This window comes from Neltuma alba, unplaced genomic scaffold, assembly GCF_004799145.2.
Source record: "Neltuma alba isolate B1F8T4 unplaced genomic scaffold, ASM479914v2 tig00013730_pilon, whole genome shotgun sequence".
NCBI lineage: Eukaryota > Viridiplantae > Streptophyta > Magnoliopsida > Fabales > Fabaceae > Neltuma > Neltuma alba.
Window position 1 is genome coordinate 124181 of NW_021637878.1, and position 23934 is coordinate 148114.

The window sequence follows — 23934 nt, forward strand, 5'->3', positions numbered from 1 at the left end:
TTAATGTTTTTAAATAATACACCCATATTTGTAGAAAAATTATCTTGTTTTGGAGCCTCGTTATTATGAAGGTATTAAAGTTAATATGATGCATTCATCAATACTGATGCCATATATGGATAGTCTCACTACAATGTGGCTCAACGACTTTCCTGGGATACTGTTACAGGGCGTAATTCGAATGAAATTGCGGTCTCGTTGCCATTTCATTATATAATCAGCAGTCGTTTGATATGAAGGCATGTTGGAGCTGCCAACAAATTAGCGTTATAAGAGATAACCATTTGCATTCATTGCCTGGATTTGATGGATACGGAGATACAAACCCAAAACAACGTAAAACCCTACTCGGCAAACGGCAATGGGGATTCAACATAACTAATCCTCAGATTGAGTGTGAATCATGACACAATCATGAGCACGTTATGCAGTCCTTTATTGAGTCCAAATATAATTATATTTTACTAAAACAAACTTTTTAAAATTTAATACCTAAATTTTAAAAAAGAATATATATAAAAATATTAACATTTTAAATGATACCATGTAAGAAGTAAGAAAACCAAAAAAGACATTAACCTTGCCTAACTAAGCCCCCCCAAAAGAAACTTCTATACAGAATACAAGGCCCAAAACTCCCATTAGAACCAAAAACACCAATAAAAGGGGAAAAAATGACAGCAAAGCACGAGAGTTCAATATTCCATTATTAACTATATTTAAACTAAAATACAACAACACATAACAGGAAAACAAAGGGAATGGCTGCTGAAATACTCATCGTTGTCTCCGAGAGAAACTTGGGGATCCTGTGTGATTGGTACCTCTATAATTTCTGCTAGGAGAATCCATTGATCCCTTGAAGGTGGAGTATGCAGTTTTCGCGGGTTCTGGCACCGAACCCAGAGGCATTGATTCCACAAAACATGCCGTGTTAATACGTGTCCGCTCCAGCTCTGATTGAAGCAACTCAGAGCTATACTGCTGTGCCAAAGCCTGAAATGCACAAGCACAATTTTAACTGCTCGGGTGATACACGGAATAAAATAAATTGAACAAAGTGATTCCTATGAGGGAATAAAATGAAATACAACACCATCTTTATGTAGCAGGTCGAATCCAGCAAAAACCAAGGATTTGTAGCGAAACAAAAAGTCAAAATGCATAAAGAAGTCGCTTACAATAAGTTCATCCGGTGATACAGTTGCCCCTTGTAGCCTGTCATCTGCAACTGCATCTTCACTTCCACGAGTTGGCCGACGATTGTGTCCAGGATTGTCCACAATATCAGTCACGCTTTCCGTTGCTTTCTCTAGAAGCAAACCTTGCAAGGACTTCAAGGACTCTCTTGCACCGGATGTAAAATACGGGTTTAATATTGTCTCAAAGTATTCAAGCTGCATAAATGAAAGCCAGTTGATCAAATCCATCAGATCTCAGCATTGAGTCATGATATTTAAGGTGAGATATAAATAGTGCTCTAGAATTCAAATCCTTTGTATTACCAGTTTTTTTTTTTTTGGGGGGGGGGGGGGAGAGGCAAAAAGGCCATTATTTTACCAACAATCAAAAGATGCGAAGGAGTTTCTATTGTGTGGAAAAATCATCAATGTTAGACGGGCAAAACTTTTGAAGTAAAAGGGCCGTGCCTCATGGCAGACACGTTTAGAAACTCAAGATAACAATAGAGGAATGGATGATTTTCTGATGTCAAATGAACAGCCTGGCAAGAACAAACGGAAAGGAAGAAAGGGATGTTTCGATTAAATTTCCCCCTTTTCACTCATGCTAGCAAGCACAACCATCGATATAACTGTCAAAAGAAATGACTCAAATGCATACTATATATCAAGATAATCATAGTTGACATTGTGTGCTATGATCATAGTGCATGGTTAAAGAAATAAATAAAAGGGAGAACTACATATAGGTCCCAAATAAGAAAATTAATCACCCATAGGTCCTAACCACTGTAACCATAGAAGTTTGACTTGTATACGGGATTGAGAAAATTTTTAATTTCTTTACTTGGGACCTGTTTGTAATTCTACCTACATAAAATTGCATGAAACATACCTCCAACATGAGCTGACAGAATCCATTCGTATCAAGAGTCCTAAGATCTGTAGCTTCATTTTCATGGAAAATGCTGATTAAGGTGTCAATGAGGCCTTCCACAAGAATGCCTAGTGTCTTATCTAAGAGGGGCTTAGCACCAGCAAAAACCTATGACAAGGCACAGTTCATCTCAGCAGAATATTTCCATACAAATATACTAAAATAACAATTTGCCTCCTTTAGCATTGACCAAATATTATTTTGACATAAATCCAGGTTCATAAACAAGGCTCCTAAATGGTAGATCTGCTTGGGACCACATATTGTGAAGTTAGAAAATATATTACCATTGGCATTAGGTCAGAAACAGTATAAAAAGGGTAAGATTAACATTCAGCAGAACTCCTCATTCAAAGCCCATTTAGAATTTTATTGCCTAAGATCGAGTCAAGCATTAATTTTAAAAAGGCAACAAATCAAGACTACACCTCCTAAGGTATCTGCGATAATCTCATTCAGAAATAGACACAATATTCTTCTTTTCTTTTCCTTCTTCCATTTTGGCCTCTCTTAAAAAAAAAAAAAAAACAGAGGCGGTTCTTCCCCCCCCCCCCCCAATTGAAAAATTGGCTATGCTCTATATAGTGGAAGTCTTTTTCTTCAGAAGTTCAAAGTTATTTGCCGGGGTATGGGGCAAATGTTTAGTTAGTGCGCTTCAGTGACTCGGGGTTGGAGCAGAATGGTTGTATTTTCAAAAAACACGTGTCTCCTTGTCCAAATTTATCTTGCAACATTAAAAAAAAGAAAGAAAAGATAATTTCCATTAGCATGCAATTATTACCTCTGCATGCACAGCTACCAATGTGTGCAGCAACTCCACTGCTGAATCACGCACACCCTGAAAATGGTACTCTAGGTTAAAGAAAAATCCAGAAAAAGAAGTAAACATTTTGGAGTGAAAAAATAATGAAAGCTGTCACATTTACAATAACGCTTATCATTGCTTGCAACTCACTTTAACTGCAGGTGCTGCTCCCCACTGAATGCCAGAATTCAACAGATAATTGATAGCAGCAGATCTGATCAAGTTCGCCTGATGAAAGAACAAGGAAACGTGTTGAACACTGAAAGTAAGAAAACCGAGCACAGTTTTTCTTAACGAGAAAAAGTCCAGGTTTTTAAGGATCCCGGAGAATAATTGATCTAAATTTGAACTTTCTAGAGAAATGGAGTTCCATACATATGTAAGAAAAGATTTATAGGAGAACTACCACACAATTTAACCAAAAAAAAAAATCTTACAGGACATGAGGGAGTAGACATATTTTCTCATTACCTTTGCAAAAGTATATTGTTCAAGGACCTTCTCTTCAAGCCCAGAGAAACACATGACAAGATCTTGGACATCACTATCTGCTTCATCTTTACCCCTGAATTAGGTAAAGGCAAACCAAGTACCAGAATTCATGAATAATATACAAGAGACTCAATTGTGAACAAAATGTTTTATAGCAGGAAGCAACAAAGCTGATGCAGCAAGAGAAACAATTTATTCTTAGCCAAAACATATCTCCATAGCAGTTAACAGCGAAAACAATACAGATAATAAGAATCATCAGAGTGGTAGATATCAATCTGGTGTGTGAATTCTTGGTAAGCAAGGACACAGGGCAAACTGATTAAAGATCCTGAAAATTTCTGACATAAAATGAATGAAAACTTGCTGGCAGGATTAGTTCTTGGAACCGAATCAGGTCAGCAAACTCCATTCAACTACAGTGGTAATGCATCCAGGTGAGTGCAGCAGTTTTTACTTACGTCTGTAGACTGAAGAATTTATTAGCATTTTAGTAGCATCGAAAGGAAACAATGATAAAGTACCTGGAACTCAGCCAAACATGCTCATATTTTCCATATAATTCATGAGAGAGCTCATCCTTGCAATATCCGATATTACTTAGAACTATTAGAAACTGCTGGTGGGGATCAGCAAAACCTCCATGAAGATCAGAAGATACATTTTCTTCAAATTCATGTGAATATCCATTTGGTAAGAAGGAGCCTTCCCTACTTGGGGTATACTGCTTAAGCTCACTTACAATGTGCTCTAAATTACCTGGCAGTCAATCATGCAAGCAAGTTTCGTTACTGGACGGGTTCCATAACCAGAAAAATATGCCAGAACATACTAGCAGGCCAACTCATCCAACATACCAGCAAAATCCAGGAAACAATTTAAAAATGCAAGTCTGATAGATTCTGAATTTCTTGAAGATGTGCAAATGTATCCTTCGACTTCTTTGCCTCATTCCTTAAAGACTGAATCATCCTGAATAGATAAATAATATCAGACTAGTTTTAACTTGGAGGGGGGGGGGGGAACACACACACACACACACACTATGACAGTTGTGAAGCAGAGAGCTTCCCATCAAATTTGAAATTTTTTAAAATACAGATGAGTACTGTGATACCTAGAGAAATATAGAGCTTCATTCCAAACATTTTATCTTCTAGAAATTGTGTATTATAGTCAGTAAGTAACTGAAGTGATCCCAACACGCATTAAACACATTCCACCAAGGCGAGTAGACCAGGTTTTTGTTAAGTAAAAACATACTTTCCGGAGATTGAATAGAGTATAAAAAGTGAACATGTCTGTGAAAGTTGGATATAACAAGCTCCAAGAGAAACTACCAAACAGCTTACAAGTAGTTACTTCCCATTAGGTGGGATCAAATTTCTTAGGGACCAAACAACTTAAGACAATGTCATTAATAAAGCTAAATGTTCGGATGTACTTATGTTGACTAAATAATGAGGAGAATACATTAGTTGCAATTGGCATGTTTAGCATGGAACTAATTCTATAATTAATAGCATACTATTCCATAATTATATACCTTAACGAGTCTTTAACTTGTCTTGTAACCAATGTTTTGAAAATCAAACCAGACATTGAATTGATGCAAGAATTCATTCACAATATATTGGTCTTATCGGCCAAATAGATAGAAATTATGGGCACAAGTGGGTTATTCTGGGGAACGGCTTAAGGTCCATGCAAAGCTTGATAATAAGCAACTCATCCCACGTCTTCCACCAGTTTTAAGGTCCATAAAATGAGATCATTGGAAGGGTTTATCTATGGGTTAGGACGTAAAACTAAGGCTGGTAGAAGAATTTCATGAAGGTGCGGAGAGATGCTGGCTCTCAAATGTCAGTGGTGTTGATTCTCCCATTTCTTTTCTTTTCTGTTTTTGCTTCATTTCTCTGGCTGTATCTCAAGCTGGTTTAACTCCTGTCTCTTCTTCCTTTAGAGGGGCTACTACAGCTTAAACGTTATATAAATAAAATCAGTGGCAAGTTTGAAATTCTAAATCCTGGCACCTAATAGCTTCCACAATCCATACGACTTTGTCTATCGCATCATCTATGTCAAAGCATCTCAAACCCCCACCACCCCCACCCCACAAAAAAAGGGAAAAAAGCTCAACATTAGTGGTGTGCAAGGAAATTCGGAGCCAAGAGACAAAATAAATATGAAGCAAGTTTTGGATATCCACACAAGATTGATAGATTTGACATATCAACATTGTGTAATTTTCATTCAAAAACCTTTCAACTCCTACAGAAAGATATTTAGACTTACAAATTGATTCGGTCCATTGCTGAAGCCACCACTGAACGGAATGCTAATGGCAAGTATGATATTGCATATGGGGATTTGTTCCTTTCAAGAATTGATACAGTAACCCATGTATCATCTTTTGAAATTTGTGCAGCTGATGCTCGCATCCAGGAGCAAAGCCTAAGAATGTAAATCCTCATAATCTCTGAATGAAGTGCTCTGAGAGCAGCAACTGAAAAAAAAATAAATAAATAAATACAAGCACTCAGATCTTGACAAGGAAATTATTTTCAGATTCAAAGAATCAATACCTGCAATAGGAGGAGCAGCTTCCTTCACTTCAAAAGCTAGGCATGCCTTATATATATCCTCTATGGCATCACTCATATATGACCGGAGGATGTTTGACTCTTCAAGATCACCAAAAATGTTGGTAACCTGCACCAAAGGTAGACCATCAGGAAATATCTACATAAGCAACACATTACTGCTATAGATAGGAAAACAAAAATAACGTACTTTTTTAAATTTGAACACAAAACTACTATCTAGCCAGAAAAAAGTTTCAGCTATATTACGTCAGGAATAACTCTTCACATATTTCTAGAACACTGTTGAAAAACTACAAGGCTCAACAGATTTTTAAAAGGGATAAATAAGGATTGAAATTCAATCAAAGGACAAAATCAGTGACAAAATCAAAGAAACTATTTAGTAAAGACTCTTGTTTTATAGTGGGGAACAAAAAGGGTCAAGAGAGCACAATTACCTTGACTCCATACAGTGATATTGTACTGCATATCATTGCTGCCACTTCATCAAGAGAATGACTTGAATATTTCATATCACCGACTTTTTCTTCAGTCCTATTTGCTGAATTATTGGTAGTTGATTCAGAAGGAACTTGTGAAGACTAGAAAAAGAAGAAAAGAGAGCAAAAAATAATTACAACAGGTGTAACTATCTAGGACAAGCTGAAATAAACAAGACTGAAATATGACGTAAAAATATTGCAAGTCCAATCATGAACTTATTTGAACAATATGGAACAATGCATGATTTGCATATATAATTTGACAAAAGGAAATATTCATAATACCTTTGCGAATTTTCCACTGAAAACAGAAAGAGCAACCTTCCAGAAGGCTGGTATGTGATGAATGATAACAGCAGTTAATCTCCGTATATACCTTCCTCTAAAAGCATCAACTTCTTCACCAGTCAAATCTACTGGATGTGATTGGACCGTAGGATGGGTATTGCCCAGACTTGAATAGTCATTAATATCTGACTGACAAAAGTCATAAAAATAATATTAGAAAGAAAAGATTGCCACCAGATTAACATCTAGCTAGCAAATATCATACAACAAGGGATTTCTATCAATTGCACATACAGGTTGACTTAGTTCTTCTTGAATCTGCCTCCATCTAGCATCAGAAAGAGCTCTTTCACGTAACTCATTATGCAAAATTTCCATCCTAGCTTCATGGTCTAGAGTACATTTTTCAAGCAAACCATGAATTCTTTGGTTCTGCCAAAAACAAAAAAAAAAAACAAAAAGAGAGAAATCAATAGATTTAGGAATTTCTCCTTCAGATATAAAATTAAGACGTTCAAAATAATGAAGCACAGTACCTAACTTGAAATAATTTTCTAAGGGAAAGGGGAAATAAGAATCAATAAGAGAGCAATCTTCAATAAAGTCCACAACAATATCACCAACAGCAGCGCACTGACATATCTAATCTGTTTATCCATCGTAGCTAGTACTGTTTAGCATGCAACTGAACTGCACCTGTAAAGATAAGCACTGATTGACAGGTTTCAAACTATCTAACCTGTATATTCAAATAATGCCACACTGGATCTGACTCAGGTTCCAGCTCCACCAGTAACCTAACAGTATTCTCAAGCTGCATGAAGAAGTTAGAGCAAGAGTCACTTCTGAATATAGTAATAAACAAGAAAAATAAACTGCAAGTTTACAACCCATCAACACCTCTTTACCAAATTAAAACTATAAAATCACTATTGCCAGTTCACAGGTCCTCTTTGCTGTGCTGACCATAGGGTTTTGCATATACATATTAATATGCTGATTGCAAACAATGAAGTGATAGGCATAAACATAAATATCTAAATGCTCCATAAAATCATATTCTCATTTAGTACGTTCATAAAAAGTTCATAGAAATCCATCTCTAACTGCATGAACATATCTTCTTAAAACCCTCAGGGTAGCTTGCAAACAAGTGGCTTCAACCACGGTCCAAAAACCAGTCACTCTGATATCACTTGATAGTATAAAGAAAAGAGAAGGTAGAACAAATAATATTGGGAAGGAGATAAATAGAATGCTTAGAATCTCCAACCACCTACCATAAGTGTTTCTATTGGCTAATTACAAGTTATGTAGGTTAATTAATCAAGACTCTGACTAACCATTATAACAGAATATAGTAACCATTCTCCTCATCACTAACTATTAACAGTGCTGACTACTTTCCTTATACGGTCTCCATACACCTAAGAGATTGGCAATAGGTTATGTCTTTCTGGCACCATTTTTGCCATCTGCATGTCTGACATAGCTTCAATCTAAAAGAACAAGCTCAAAAGATCATCAACCTTGAATTTTTACAGTTCAGCATAGTGATAAGAAGCCACAATAACGACATGCAGAGAGCAAGTTCACTGACATATTCCAACCCAGTCAACTTCCAAAAGGGGTCCCATCTTGGAGTCATCCATAGGGAAAGTTACCTCATTTATCAAGATACTGTCAGTGTTCTCTGCTGCTGGAAGCCACTGAACCAGGAACTGGTGTCACTTGAAGATCCTTAGCATATTATTGTTTATTCTGTCACTGGATCCATAGGCCTTTACTTTGACTTGTATACAATATCGCTTATGGTGATCAATGTGCAAAAGCTCTATTTTCAATAAATAATTTCCTTTCTTCATCACTTGCGATTGCCATCACTTAAATGCATCTTGTATCTATTTTTTCCTTTTGTTTATCAACCTATATTATATGCATTTCCTTTCCTTTTTTGGATTCTCTACATTCAGAAATTCAACAACAATCACACTGCCATGAGTCCTATACATGTACGGCTCCATTATTCAAATAAAGTCCCAACTTCAAAGCACGATTTCTGATTTTTTTTCCATAATACCAGAGAGCCTTGCTTGCCTGCTCACCCAACGGTAAGATACATTCCTCTGGTTGACCTTGAACAAGAACAAGCTCAAAGCACCTGCTGAGATGGCATCTCAAATGAGCCAATGGCTGTCTGACTACTCACCAATGAGCATCACTAACCACAGACTGAACAGGCACAATTGCTTACAATGGAGTAAACAAATACCTCTCTCAACAACCTTAAAAAGAATTCAACTAAGCACACTGACCACTAGTGTAGAGAGGAAAGGAGAAAAAGGATCACATTGCCTAAACCCCTACTGCTCTTGAATCTAAGATTTAGACTCTTGAATCAATAGTCAATACAAGAGGAAGTACTATATGTTCACATATTGACATAAAATTAGAAATGCAACTTCTCATGCAGGCCAAATTATTTTCAGCCAGCAAACTTACATTTGTTATGTCTATTTGGGGATCTTCCATGGACTTGTAAAGCGTAGATTTGAACTCACGCATTACTTTTTCAACCTCTTCAAGGACACGTTTTAGGATCCCCACCTGAATCTGAACCATAACAATAAACAAATAAACTCAATCAAGAACATGAAAAACAAACAATACAATAATTGAGGATATCCACAAGCATAATATGCCCCAATAATTTCTTAGATAATAGGAAAACCAGAATAATTCAGCAAATTTTAACAGATGATTAACCCACGAAAATGAGAGCTTCTAAAACCAAAAGTGCTACAGATACTAACATTAACAACACTAACACCAATATATAATACACTTGCATACAATCTTTGAAATCAAAAAGAAAAAAGCAAATATCAAATATTACTCTTCATGAAGCACAGAAAGAGATTTGTAAATTAAATACCGATGAAAAAGTAGTACATTAATTTCCTTTATTATTAACTATCGCCTTGAAAACATCATACACACACGACACTGGTAACTGTTATAATTTATTCTGACATATCCCTAAGTTCAAGGACAAAACTGACAATTAGAAACAGGCAAGTCATCAGTAGAAAAAACTTCAGCGACAAATTAAGAATGTGACTTGTCCAAGACAATACTCATTGCTTAAGAGGGAAAGAAACTTAATACACAAAATAGAAGATAGTCTTATACGTGAGATGGTAGGGCAATTGACTTGGCCTTCTTGTACTCCCTGACTGCCAAATCATATTCTCCCTTGCTAATGCTAACACGGATAGTACTTGGCAAGTTAAATAGTGTCCGGAACCTCTGTAGCATTCCTTGGACAGTCCTGATCTTTTCTGCTTGAGCCTACAAAATTCAGCAAGAACAAATATAAAAAAGTACGTAAATTCTAGAATAACAGCTACAGAAGAATTTTAGAATTTAGATATCGCATACCTGTCTTTCAAATAAAGACTGAAAAGCACGATTGGCCTGCACACTAACCCCTTGAATAATATTAAACAAATGGGTAGTCCCAGACCCTTCTGGATCTTCCTCAATCCGTTTCAGCTTAGACTCAATATCTGCATAAGAGAAAATACGTTTTAAGTTAAAATGAAGGAACATTCCTAGATAATGCTAGTGCCACTACTAAATTTAGATTTTACTCATATCTGTGATCATCCGAGGAGGGACAACTAGAACTTGAGGGTGACAGAACTACCTGTTGTCTAATCTATGAATAATAGCTTGCTTCTTTGACAGTTGAATAACAAGCAAGGGTCAAGTCCATACCATCAATTGTGGTTTTGCATGAGACAAAGCAGTCAAAGTTGTCCTTAACAAGTTGCTTTCTCTGTTGAGTACGACTTTTGAAATCAGTTTTCAATGCAAGTGCACCAGCCTCCAGATCAGCAGCAGATGTTTCTTGGTGTATCCGTGACAAAAACAGCTTTGCATCAAAGTTCTCCGAAAAATACATCAATTTCTCTGTGTTGTGGCATCAAAAATTCTATCAACCATACGAATGGACACAAGTTCTTTAGCTAATCTAAACAACAAAAGTTCCACATTATAATGATCTTAGACACACTAGAACCAGGTAAAACCCTAGCTTTAGTTTCCAGATAGTTTTCAGAACACACTCCTAGGACAGCAACTTTACTCATTTTTTTAAAACTAGATTGTGGGTCCCGAGCTTCACATAGAGTTTGAGGCAAGCCACACTATTCATGGCTTATAAATAATGTGACTTCATACAGATCATGCAATAATAAATGCAAACGAACGTCTCATCATTCCTTCTTGACTGTTAATTTATGGTTTGGACACTTGTTTCCTCCTAGTCACATGTCGCAACAAACATTATTTTTGGGGGGAAAAATTCTATATGCATGGGAAATGAAAGCAAACACAGCAAAGAAACTGCTTTAAAAATTAAAAAAGTCACACAATATGTAATAACAAAAAGGAATACCACGTAGGGTGCTATCCAGATGATCTTTGTTATTCATTGGAGAATCATCTGAAGACTCAGTGATCAACTTTAAGGTTCTGTTGTCTATGATCCTGTCAGTCACAGTTAAGCACAATGGTTGGACTCTTTAAACGTCAGTAACATGGAAAATAATGGAAAGTGGAGACAGTGCAAATATAAGGGTAACATGAGAAATAGCGGGAAACAGTGTATCTGCTAGGCAAAAAGTCAAAGTGAATTTACCCCAATCCCAGAGGATCGACACATTCCATGCCACGAGGAAATGACTGCAAGTTGTTGAGTCCCTTTCTACCCTTTGCTGAAACTTTGCGCTCGTATTTTTGAGCCACTGGTGCTGTTCTTGATTCTCTCATTCCACGAACCCTACGAGCAAGCTGTCAAAGAAGCCCAACTACATTAAATTAAACAGAAAGAAATATTAATAATAGGTGCTAGGAAAAACATCTGAAAAGAAGATATAATAAGTAACAGTTCACATAGCACAAGGAACAAGAGACACTCATATGACAATACATGCTCTTGAAGATATAAGATGGGCCTAAAAGATAAGGGAGGTAAAGCATTTTTCCCTTGTTTGCCTTTTTATAAAGAGATGAGCGAAAAAAAGAAGTGGTTTTCAAATTTCAATGCTGATTTTACTAAACAAATGCGTCAGAGTACAGCATTACAGCATTTCCATACCCCCAAATTTTAGTAAGTGATTAAATCAGGTCATAAAGGAAAAGGCATAGCCCATTGGTGGAATAACATAACAGGAACAGTAGAAAATTGAATAACATAACAGGAACAGTAGAAAATTGAATAACATAACAGGAACATAAAAAATTTTCATCTTTAAAAGGTCTCAGAATGAAGAGGTAAAGCAAAAGACACTGAAAACATAAAAAAGAAAACCCAGAACAGAAACAAAGCAACAAAAACACAGGCAACAACATGATCAGCATCATTTAATAACCACTTAGCATCTTCAAAAGCCCTCAAAGAGCCATGTTTACCATTCCCCCAGATTTAGGGGGTTTCAAATAGATACCTTTGCTATTGTACTCTTCACTATTTTCGGAAATTTTGATTTCAAAAAGCTAGCCAATTATAACCATTTAACTGAGGTTATTTGTGAAAAGTACCACAGTTAATCCATTTTTTTTTCATTTAACATCCTATTTACATTGTCCGGATGAAAGACCTTTAACCACAGAGTGAGCATTCAGACAGGTGTGTCAAGACCTGGATTTCCTTTTGCTTCTCCCAGGAAGGCAACTATGCTCAACAAAACCACATGCAAACATTTTGAAGCACTACTGTCCCAATATATGGTTATTTGACTGCTATTTATCGGTCAACATCAGCATAGAAACAAGTACACGAAACAAATACCATAATCCATTTTACAGTTTGCTACTTCTACAACATCACAGAGGAACAGCCAAGGAGAATGTTGACAGATGATATCAACACAATGACAGCATTGTTGTCTAAGATAAGTCAATAACTAATGGATATCAAAAGTTCACCCAATATTAATAAGCTCAAACTTACTCAACTGTTTCAGTTTAGTCACAACGAATTCTACGACTTTTACCTTTATATCAAACCAATAGGGGAAGCATGACGCACAAAATTAAATAGTAATTCACTAAAAGAACGATAATATGATCCGTAATTCATCACTTGAGAGCTGGAAACTCCATCCAGTAAAAACTGATCACACATATAAACCCGAGTCATCGCATACCTCGGCCTCGTCAACATGCTTCCAGCAAGCAGGCTCCCCGCCGTCCCAGGCCCGATCATCATCCTGCGCTCCCGCTCTGCCGCCAGCAGCAGCGGAGCCACCTCCTCTTTTTCTCGACCCCACATTTCGATCCTTAGTAGAATCCTCATCCCCACTGGATATGCTGAGCATCTCCACTTCTGAATCATCATCATCATCCTCAACTTTCCGAGCGCCACTACTCCCCTTGCTCTGCATCGGCCTGGCGCCACTGCTATTCACCACAGGTGCAGCCCTCCTGGGTTGAGACGAGGGAGGCTGGACGTAGTTAGCGACAGGCTTGCGAGAATTGGAAGAAGCGGAAGATTTGCCATAACTGACATCCCGTTGAGATTGCTCCTTCAAAGCCATTTGGAGGAGCTCGTCCTCATCTTCGCTGTCGCTCGACATTTACACGGCTTGATGTTTATTTCCCTTTCTGGGTGCCAAGAGACGGGGAAATTGGAAGAGTCTTTCTTCTGGATTTCAGATCTGTGTCTCAGTGTTTGCGTTGCTGGACAAGACCGATGGCACCACCTCGGAGCTAGCAGGAACGATCGGGTCGTCTCGGTTGGGTAATTGGATTCATTTTTTCCCATTTTTCTTCAATAATGATTTATTGTGTTTTTTTGAAGTCTGGAAAAAATACAAAGTCATATTTTTCGTTGTGGCTCGTGATTAGTGCGTCTTATTAGTCTCTATCACTCATTTCCGTCGAATATTCAAGCAAGCCTTCGACCAAAATTTATGCAGAAGAAGAAGAAGAATATTCAAACATGTCGCTTCTCCGCGTAAATTGCAACCAATATACACGATGTTGAAAATTAAATTTAAAATAAAAATAAGTTACAAATATAGTTGGAAAGAAAAGAACTTCAATCATCATTTTTTCTTTTTCTTTTTTTTGACCTGAAATCATCATTTTTTAAAGAACTGTCACACAATATTTCCACCCTTCAAAATAGGTTAGGCTCCTTTGATCCTTCTTTCCATTTTTGTTTTTTTTGCTAGAAGACAAGCTAAAATAAGTGAATAATGGACACGGGAACGTGTTGCCTGAGGTTGAACTGAAGTTTGAATTCGAATATGACCTCCAAGGAGCACATTTCCTCATAGCAACGGTAACCATTTAGGCCCGTTTGACACAACAGTAAAATCTTTTATAAATACATTTTATTAAGTTAAGATAAACTTTTCTTATTCTTTTTCGTATTTCGTAAATCTATTAAAAAACTATTTAATTTCAAAGTAACTCTTTAATTGTATTCCTTTTATAAGACAATATTACCTCTATCCGTCAAAAATACGGCTCGCGTGTAGAAGAAGCATTTATATTTTTTTATCTGCCTCAAAACTTCGAAGTGTTTTCATTTTCTACTCACACTAGGGTGTGTTGGGTTACACCCCAAATCATGGTTGGGGACCCAACCAAGGTTTGGAATAATCTACCCAATACACCCCCTCCAAAACCAAAACCATGGAAAAGCAAAATTTTTTTGCTTTGGAACAAAAGGGAGAGGTGGAGCCTATATGACCCAATTGGTTATTTTTTTATAAACATATTTTTTATAAATATATTTAATCATATTTTATAATTATATACACATTAATTATTTATTTATTATATATTTATGTATTATTATTATGTTGGTAAATTATTATTAAAATTTTACTTATAAATTAAAATTATAAGTCTATTTCTGTAAGTGATCAAATTTTTTTTAAGGTTCTTCTGATATCACAAGTTCATTTTTTTCTTTAGGATTAATTAAATTTAAAACATAATAAATAAAAGGACAAACTTTAAAACATTAATTAATTTAAAATATTAATGGACCAAACTACTATTTTTTATAGATTTTCCTAGTGTAGGGCGCGCTCCATTTTTGCGCAGGAAGAACACGATGCTTTCTTGGGGGCTTCTCCTTGTGGGGCTTCTCCTATGTGGAACTCAGCGGCTTCTCATCCAGTGAATGGAACCATGAGATCGATGCCGATCCCAACGATAATAATAATAGTAAACGCCATTGCCATTTCTTGACTAATAATAAGCCAGATTGCGAACAACTGATTCCTGATAACATCGCCGCAAAAGAGGGAGAGAAAAACGACCGCAAGGTAGAAGCAAGAAGAGTATCGATCCCAACCACCAACAATCCAGCTCCAGCATTAATCTCTGGAGGCCAAGCAATTCACCTGTTCCACCATTGTTGAACGGAGATGGAGAAGAAACCTTCTTCAGCAAAAACCATGGCGGTCTTGCCCTACGAAACCCCTAGACTAAGGGACCATTACCTTGTGGGAAAGAAACTTGGGCAAGGCCAATTTGGGACCACGTACCTCTGTACGCACAAGGTGTCAGGTGAACAGTACGCTTGCAAATCGATTCCCAAGCGGAAGCTCTTGTGCAAGGAGGATTACGAAGACGTGTGGAGAGAGATTCAGATCATGCATCATCTGTCGGAGCACCCCAATGTGGTTCGGATACAAGGCACGTATGAGGACGCTGTGTTTGTGCACCTGGTTATGGAGCTTTGTGCTGGGGGTGAGCTGTTTGATAGGATTATTCAAAAGGGGCATTACAGTGAGAGAGAGGCGGTCAAGCTGATAAAGACCATTGTTGGCGTGGTCGAAGCTTGTCACTCTCTTGGGGTCATGCATAGGGATCTCAAGCCTGAGAATTTCTTGTTTGATAGTTCTAGTGACGATGCTCAGATGAAGGCTACGGATTTTGGCCTCTCTGTCTTTTACAGGCCAGGTTGGTAATTGGATGTCTGATCTTTCATTCCCGTCTATTATTCATTTGAATTATGCGAACAATTGATTGTATTTTGTTTGAAAATTCAGATTGTATCCAAGACATGCATTGTTGTGTAGGTTCAGTCTACATGGAATTCCCTATTCATTTTTGTCACCCGAGATTACCAAGCTCTCCACTGTATCAAAGTTGTGACTTGTTTTATTATCGAATCTCACTTTTTGTCGATAGGCTGAATCTCCTTTAATTAAAATCCTTCATGCAAGTGTTTGCACTGGCCACAAGGCTTCTTTTGTGATCTATAAATAATGGTTTATGGTTGATTCATAGGCCAATGGGCTTTATGTGTTGCGTGCTGGCATTGATTAATTTTGACTGTAATAACTTGGCTTTTCCATTCTTTTTTCGATGATAATTCTTCAAAAACATTTATTGATCATTTATTGTTACCCTCCTCAAGTTCATGTAACAGGGTTTCCTGATATTTCTTATTTAACTCGCCTTGCTTGGCTCGCTCTAAAATTTTGTGATGCATGTAATACTGTGGGCTTCCCTATTAATTATCACATCAGAAAGAAGTAATTGAGTGTGTTTGAGATTTTTACAACCGTGAAAGGACTTGTGACATCATTACCTTTTGGCGAGAAGACATGATCACCTTTTGGGATATAGGAACTTAGCACAAGGAATCTTGAAAAGCAATACTAGGCTTGAACACTGTGGACAAATGAACTCTTTCTTCCCTAAAGAAACGCGTAGCTAGGAGTTTAATATTTTAAGAGCAATGCTCTGCATCACAATACTTTGTTCTCATTTTAGACCTGAAAATTATTTTCACTTTGGCGCAGTCAGTATTAAGTTCGCTAGGTCTATCATCACCACTACCAACTTTTCTTTTTGTTTTTTCTCCAGGACAAACCTTTTCCGATGTAGTTGGAAGCCCCTACTATGTTGCCCCCGAGATTTTGTGCAAGCGTTATGGACCAGAAGCAGATGTATGGAGTGCTGGAGTTATCCTTTACATCTTGCTGAGTGGAGTCCCACCTTTTTGGGCCGGTAATGTTCTTTAAAACTTATCTGTGAGACTGTGACTCCCTTGGATTTGCAGCCTGAAGCTTTGTCCTCTATATGTTGTTCACTCATCTTATCTTTTCATTATTCGTTATCCCTGAGCTGCATTTGCTTTCCGAGCACCTGCAGAAACTGAACCAGGCATTTTCAGACACATATTACAAGGAAAGCCAGATTTTCAATCTGACCCATGGCCAAGCTTATCAGAAAGTGCTAAAGATTTGGTGAGCAAAATGCTAGAGAAGGATCCTAAGAAAAGAATTTCTGCCCATGAAGTCTTGTGTAAGATCCTTGATACCAGTTTTAACTGGCAATTCTTGGGGCAAGTCTTGTGTAGTTGTGTGCTTTTACGTTTGTCTTCCGTATTATGATGTCAAGATGATGGAGTTTGTTCGATCAGGTCACCCTTGGATAAATGATGATAATGTTGCACCTGACAAACCTCTGGATTCCGCGGTTTTGTCCCGTCTGAAACAGTTCTCAGCTATGAATAAAGTGAAGAAGATGGCATTACGGGTATGTTGCATTTATATTCTTCTGGTGAGAGTAAATAAAATCATTGATTTAAATGATTGTCCCTTCGCAACTAAAAATCAGTCCATCCGTTTATATGTCCTGTTATGAATCCGTTTATGATATATATGTTCTGTCCAGTTCTTACATATCAGGTGTTAATCCAAATAATGCAATATTGAATTGCAAATAAAATCCCTTTCCAGGTGATAGCAGAAAGGCTCTCAGAGGAAGAAATCGGTGGTTTAAAAGAGTTGTTCAAGATGATTGACACAGACAATAGCGGGACTATAACATTTGAGGAACTCAAAGAAGGTCTAAAAAGGGTCGGTTCTGATCTAATGGAATCCGAAATCAAATCCCTAATGGATGCGGTAGGTAAATATCCTACGGTGTATTAGAAGTAAGGGGTTTGATATTATTTCAAATGATTCGATGATTTTTAGTGCCATATATGTTGAGTTTGGAGACTTCCTTGTGAATTTGCCAGGCTGACATAGACCAAAGTGGAACAATCGACTATGGTGAATTTCTTGCTGCCACATTGCACATGAATAAGACGGAAAGAGAGGAGAATTTACTTGCAGCATTTTCCTATTTTGACAAAGATGGCAGTGGATACATCACCATTGATGAGCTTCAACAGGCTTGTAAAGAGTTTGGCTTAGGTGACGTGAATCTAGATGTTATGTCAGAGATTGATCTAGACAATGTAAGTTCCTAAATGATTTTTTTCAAGTCTACTGGAATTCTATTTGAAACACCGGCTTTGAAGTGATTAGAGATTGGTTGAGAGGCACTTCAGGAATACTCTGTTATAATATCTGTGGCTTATTTATTTATATATGTGGATCCATGAGTGACTGAATGACAAGCGACAAATATGGTGTGGCTGATATTGCAGGATGGGAGAATTGATTATGGGGAGTTCGTAGCAATGATGAAGCAGGGGGATGGAGGGTTTGGCAGCGGCAGAACTACAAGAGGCAATTTGAACTTCAATATAGCAGATGCCTTCCAAGTAAATGACTCATCTTGATTCACACACACTAAGCAAATTGATGTATTGTACAGATAGGAAGCACGATTGCAATTTGTAAAGACAAACAAGTCACTTTTTTATTTTACTTTATTTTTTTCATATTTATAGCCACACGGTTCCGAGCGCTCATTTTTATTGTATCTTTTTTGCACTTTGTATGAGTTTCATTTCTTTACTAAATATTTTAATTTGAATATTTACAATATAATAGTGTAACTGATCTGAAAAATTCCATACCAACAGAAAATACAGAAACTATTGCCCTTAAATTTTCCTCAAGGGCCATGAAAACAATATATAAAAATAAATAAATAAAGAGCAAACAAAAATATTAAAATGAATATTTTAACCAGCTGTTTGGCATGCAGAAGTGCAGGGGACAATAAATTAAAAAAAAAACAAAAAAGAAACATAAAAACAAGTTTGGACACGAGAGATGAACCTCATTTCTTACTAAAAAAATAATATATTTTAATGAATAATAATTAGTACAACATAATAAACATCATCCCGCAAATGAAAAATGATTTCCTTTTCACCTCGACAATCAAACCGTGCCCCAGAGAAATGGTTGATTTCAGCCGCTATAACATAATCTTTACTTAATTACTATTAATAATTGAACAGGTAATAATAGCACAGAGGAAAAATCGATTCCTGTATGCTGTCCGGCTATTGGAGATACAGCTTCGCCAAATATTCACCGCATGCTTCCTGATGCCTCAAGGCTACACACTGAGTAATTAATTCAAGAGCCTCCAAAAGAAAATAAAAGGGTACGCTAATATTTTCATCACATATCCTTTCTAATGGATATCTTGAGTAATCATATTATCCACTGTAATTCAATGTTTTGGTCATCTTGACTTGCCTTTGACAATAGAATGAAGCCGGCCATGCCATTGCAAATTCTACTCATAGATTCGCTTTCTCTTCAAAAATGAAGGAAATATGATGATAAAGCCAATCAGGAAGAGCACAACTAGTGTCTTGAAATCATATAGATCCTTCACTGACTTCAAATCCCCAAGAGCACGACCAGCCTGGTTGAGAAACAGTGAAGATGATATGAACAGAGCGAAAGCGAATTGCAGACAAATAGCCGCTATAAAAGAAAAGAAAATTCCCGGATGCATTCAGATCCGTACATCACGACTAAATGGAAACCAGAATATGATCAACAGCATAAAAAACGACCATAAGTACTCATTACAAAGTGAAACAAGTATCCACATTTTACATGCACATTCCAGCGACATAAAAAAGGACCATAACTACTCTCTTCTTTGAGTAAGTTTTAATCCCTCCACCCGGCACCCACCATAATCTCCTAAAATTTGCCACAGATTGACGCATTTATGATTTAAGAACTTGATGTGTTGCTTTATGTATGACTTTTAAATTCTTATGCTGTGAATGTGTTTAGTTTTTCCTACACATTAATGGTTTATTTGCGCAGTGTTGATGTTGATTTGTCGTTATCCTAAATAATACTAAATATATCTGATATATTCATATTTTCGTATGCGCCATGATGCACAATGCGCTATAGCAATGGTTATGACCTGGTACGAAAAATGACCCTCTGTGGTCAAGCTTTAAAGTTTATCTGCATAAGTCAATTTGGCAAGAGTTTCTGGGCATGACAAACAAGTCCATTCAACCTTTAATATATGTAAAATGGCATTTTCAACCCCCCGTTCTCTCTCTTCCTCCTTTTTGTTCTCTAATACTGGATACCCATCTTATACTCAGAATGTCTAACAAATTTTATTCTGTTATAAAGATTCTAATGAAGAAGGTAACAGAGCAACTGTAAGAAATGGGATTGGGATGAAAAGACAAAATTATCTCTTAAAAAAAAAAAGTTCAGTAAAACACAAGTGTTGACGGGGAAGGATCAGCATATTATACTATGGCATAAAGATGGGAACAAAAACTTACTCTGACAGTAATGTAAGAGGCTGGGATAAGACCAATCAATGTTGCCAAAAAGAAGATATGAAATGGTATATCGACAATTGGAGATGCCAGATTGATGAATAGGTTTGGCAATGTAGGGGTAACTCTCAGAAAAAGCATGTAATTTAGCAGCTTATCCCTTCTCTTTGCTATCTGATTTAACAGAGCAAAATAGGTTAATACAGAAGTCTCACAATCTTCAAGATGATTGTTGAATAAAAGAAAGGAAAAAAAAATCGCACCTCTCCTTGGAAAAACCTTAACTTTTCAGGCCATAACCAAGAAACTATAGGCCGGCCAATTAACTTAGACAAAAAGAAGCAGGATGATGCTCCAGCTGTAGCATTGAAAACAACTAACAGAATTCCACGAAAAACTCCAAAAAGGGCTCCAGCTAACAAAGACATGAAAATTGTTCCCGGAATCATAAAAGTCTGCATGAAGATGTAGGTAGAGCAGTAACCAAGAATAAATTGCGCTGGGTGATTATCTGCGTATGTTGCAAAATGATCCCTGCCAAATAAACAAAAGAGGAAAAGAAAAATGGTGTTGAGAGAAAAGTACGATATGAAGGGGGAAGGGGGGACGGCACTTTGAACTGAGCAACTGAATATTGATGGTATTCATCAAGAAATCAAGCAACCGAGTCTTTATCATTCTTCCACAATGGAGTAGAAAAGTGATCAGTATATCATGATAAATGAGCACAAGCTTGAAATCCATTTATAACCAGTAGATGAAAAGGGAAGAACTACCCTGTTGAATTCCCAGACTAAGCAAGGATCACGTCACGGGTTATTTCATCTCTGCCTAGATTGCATTGTTATTAGCCATCTCAGCTTAATTTCAAGGTATAAACGGGGCAGAAACAAGTTAAAAACCAGCTGAATTCGTCAACAAAATCCAGGAGGTGTCCGGTCAATAAACATAATCAGAATCGACGTTAATCACACAATCATTCCAGGAAGATAGGTAAACGTACTTGAGGATACGAAGATCCGAAATTGTGCGTGGCAGTTTAATCTTTCCATATTCCGCCGCTGGCATTGTCAAGTAAATACAAATCAAACCGGCGGAGAAAACAAAGAACACGCCGAGCGCGGCCGCGAATTCCCACCTATTAAGCGGAAACCTCTCGAATTTGGATTTCTTGTCCTCGTCCTCCTCGCCATTCTCTTCATCCCTCATGAACCTCCCAGTATCGACCACCAGATTCCTCGGTGCCGCCATGATTAGCGCGTCGCTCACGCACGAATTGCAACTCCAGAAAGAGTCAGCGCTACTTTCATGAAAGCGTTACCATTTGTGGCGCCAGAGTGCCAAAATGACATAAACTGTGAAGTCGCAGAGGGGAAACGTAGGTGAGCCACATCAATCAATCAAATCAGGATGTGTCCATCAAATTTCGTGTATCAGTAGGATGAACCAAAAACGGGAGACTTTGTCAACTCGAGATTTGATGGGGCGATGATATGAAGCCTCTAAAGCTAGCAATTCTCAGTGAACGAAAGAAAACCCTAGGATTTTGGAGGGAGGGAGAGGGAAGAAGAGCCAGATTGCGGATGGTAGCAAAATTAATTTGCTGATGTACGTGGAGGAAGAGATCTGAGGAAGATTTTGATGACTCATGGAGAAGAAGGTCAATTTTTAATTCATCTGTATTTTTAGTTGTTTTTTCCCATTAAATATAGCTCGTATACATAATTGTATTGTACATTGTATTTGACTTTTCGGCAATTTATTGTCTTATTTAGTCATTTATGTTTAATCGATCGATACCACAGATTATTAATATATTCTTCCGGTTTAAAAGAGCTATTTCATTAATTTGATTAGATTAAAGAAGTTATGTAAGTTAGTTAATTATAAAAAATGTGATATGTTTTTCCTAAAATATCATAATTATCTTTTTTAATACCTCATCTTTTTCTTCTACTTGATTATGGTTGATGGAGTATTTATAGGAGTAATTTAAAAAAATTGATAAATATGATAAATGGGTCTTATATTTATGATCAAAACCAATTTAACAATTAGGTTCTTATATTAAGGGCCAGAAGAGTGCTAATTAACTTAATATCTATCTCTGTTTTTATGTCTCCAGCGGATGAATATGCTAACTTAATCGAAATTAATCTGAAAAATGATAAAAATGTTGATGATCTATAATGTGAGTAATTTTGCTGTCGATTTACCCTCGATAAAATACCTTTTTTAGTCTTCACCCTCAATAAAATATTTCAAACACTACTACTGGGCCTTTTTTTTTTTTTTGGGCTGATGAACTACTTGCCTTAAAATTGCCAATCCCCAATGCCAATATTTCTGGTAAATTCATACCCTATTATCTTAATATTAATTTGAATTCAAAATTTGTTGAGTAGGATGTTATTGTTACGTTATTTGTATATGGTTATCTAAGTCACAATTAACCAATGTCAATCCAATTGCAGGTATTGGTCCTAATTAGAGACATTAGTTCTAAAGGCTTTTTGCGTACTCTCACACACAAATTTGAACTTGGAATCTTGTATTTTTGTACCCAGCCTAGGCTCCTTCCATGAGAACTAATACATGTTGATGTGTTGTTGACAGAAAAAACACAGAAAAATAACACAAAAATGACAGTTAAATTTGAAAATTCCTATTAAATCACCTCAATAATGAAAACCGTCTTTTGAGCATATATGACTGAATTAGAATTTTAAAATTTGCTAAAAAGATCAAATTATCCTTTACTATTTATTTTTTAAAACCATCAAATACCCTCACTGGCCAGCCAGTCACCAGAGCTCTAGCGCCCCTAACCACTGTCAGAGTTCAAGTGGGCTGTCAGTTGCTTGAGCTCTAGTGGTTGGCCGACGACCTATCAACAGAGCTTCAATGATCAATAACTTTTTTAGGATTTTCTCAAATCCATGTAATATGATTAACAAGTTCTTTCATGCGATTAGCAAATTCATTATAGTATTTAACGACAATTTTTTCAAAAAAATTCAAAAATTGGCATTTTTACGACTTTAATAACGCGGTCAACAAATTTTTTTAATGTTATTAATAAATTTAGTATAACAATTAACAATATATTTTTTTAGAATTTTCAAAAAATGCTATTTTTACAACTTGAGTAAATACAGTTAACAAGTCATGCAACGATATTAACAACTGTCATAGTGCCATTAAAATGACTTGCTAATATGGGTTATAAGAATTGTTAATATTGTTCTAAGAGTTGTAAAAATGACTTGTTATAAGAGTTGTTAATATCATTACATAACTTGTTAACCGCATTACTAAAACTGTAAAAATACTACTTTTTGAATTTTGTGAAAAACCTATTATTAACTACTATAGTAAACTTGTTAATAGCATTAAAAAACTTGTTAACCGCATTACTAAAGTTGTAAAAATATCAATTTTTAAATTTTTTGAAAAACCTGTTGTTAAATATTATAACAAACTTGTTAATCACATCAAAGAAGTTGTTCATCTTATTATTGGACTTGGAAAAATCCCAAAAAATAGTTGGGTTTCCTGAGGATGCTTGATGGTTTTTTGAAAAAA

General features: G+C 36.5%; 3 protein-coding genes across 3 annotated transcripts; 1 reads left to right on the plus strand and 2 right to left on the minus strand.

Moving 5' to 3' along the window:
* Positions 1-515: 515 nt before the first annotated feature.
* Positions 516-13589, minus strand: LOC114738974 (exocyst complex component SEC5A-like). The gene is given in 22 exon segments (XM_028927040.1): positions 516-996; positions 1182-1397; positions 2077-2226; positions 2900-2956; positions 3074-3151; positions 3395-3488; positions 3940-4174; positions 4273-4320; positions 4323-4387; positions 5711-5921; positions 6001-6127; positions 6459-6602; positions 6789-6980; positions 7086-7223; positions 7531-7605; positions 9294-9404; positions 9984-10142; positions 10233-10360; positions 10572-10766; positions 11254-11345; positions 11497-11648; positions 13007-13589. Coding segments are annotated over 22 exon segments (3315 nt in total). The 5' UTR covers positions 13436-13589; the 3' UTR covers positions 516-777.
* Positions 13590-15053: 1464 nt separating this feature from the next.
* Positions 15054-18526, plus strand: LOC114738978 (calcium-dependent protein kinase 4-like). Its single transcript, XM_028927044.1, has 7 exons — positions 15054-15782; positions 16695-16838; positions 16983-17135; positions 17254-17369; positions 17573-17740; positions 17857-18078; positions 18271-18526. The coding sequence occupies exons 1-7, from the start codon at positions 15245-15247 to the stop codon at positions 18403-18405; spliced, it is 1476 nt and encodes a 491-aa protein (XP_028782877.1). The 5' UTR covers positions 15054-15244; the 3' UTR covers positions 18406-18526.
* Positions 18527-18875: 349 nt separating this feature from the next.
* Positions 18876-21987, minus strand: LOC114738983 (uncharacterized membrane protein At4g09580). Its single transcript, XM_028927049.1, has 4 exons — positions 21353-21987; positions 20613-20883; positions 20353-20523; positions 18876-19451 (listed from the first exon to the last, which is right to left on the minus strand). Exons 1-4 carry the CDS (start codon positions 21598-21600, stop codon positions 19320-19322), a joined length of 822 nt encoding a protein of 273 aa, XP_028782882.1. The 5' UTR covers positions 21601-21987; the 3' UTR covers positions 18876-19319.
* Between the last annotated feature and the right edge of the window lie 1947 nt (positions 21988-23934).

What these genes read in the sequence shown, in the direction of transcription:
- LOC114738983 (XM_028927049.1), bottom strand. Translation starts at nt 21,600, where the DNA reads ATGGCGGCACCGAGGAATCTGGTGGTCGATACTGGGAGGTTCATGAGG. An exon ending in TAAGGTTTTTCCAAGGAGAG is followed by an intron (nt 20,524 to 20,612) that starts GTGCGATTTTTT and finishes CTGTTAAATCAG; the next exon opens with ATAGCAAAGAGAAGGGATAA. An exon ending in CCTCTTACATTACTGTCAGA is followed by an intron (nt 19,452 to 20,352) that starts GTAAGTTTTTGT and finishes TTTCTCAACCAG; the next exon opens with GCTGGTCGTGCTCTTGGGGA.
- LOC114738978 (XM_028927044.1), top strand. Translation starts at nt 15,245, where the DNA reads ATGGAGAAGAAACCTTCTTCAGCAAAAACCATGGCGGTCTTGCCCTAC. An exon ending in CTCTGTCTTTTACAGGCCAG is followed by an intron (nt 15,783 to 16,694) that starts GTTGGTAATTGG and finishes TTTTTTCTCCAG; the next exon opens with GACAAACCTTTTCCGATGTA. An exon ending in TTCTGCCCATGAAGTCTTGT is followed by an intron (nt 17,136 to 17,253) that starts GTAAGATCCTTG and finishes TTGTTCGATCAG; the next exon opens with GTCACCCTTGGATAAATGAT.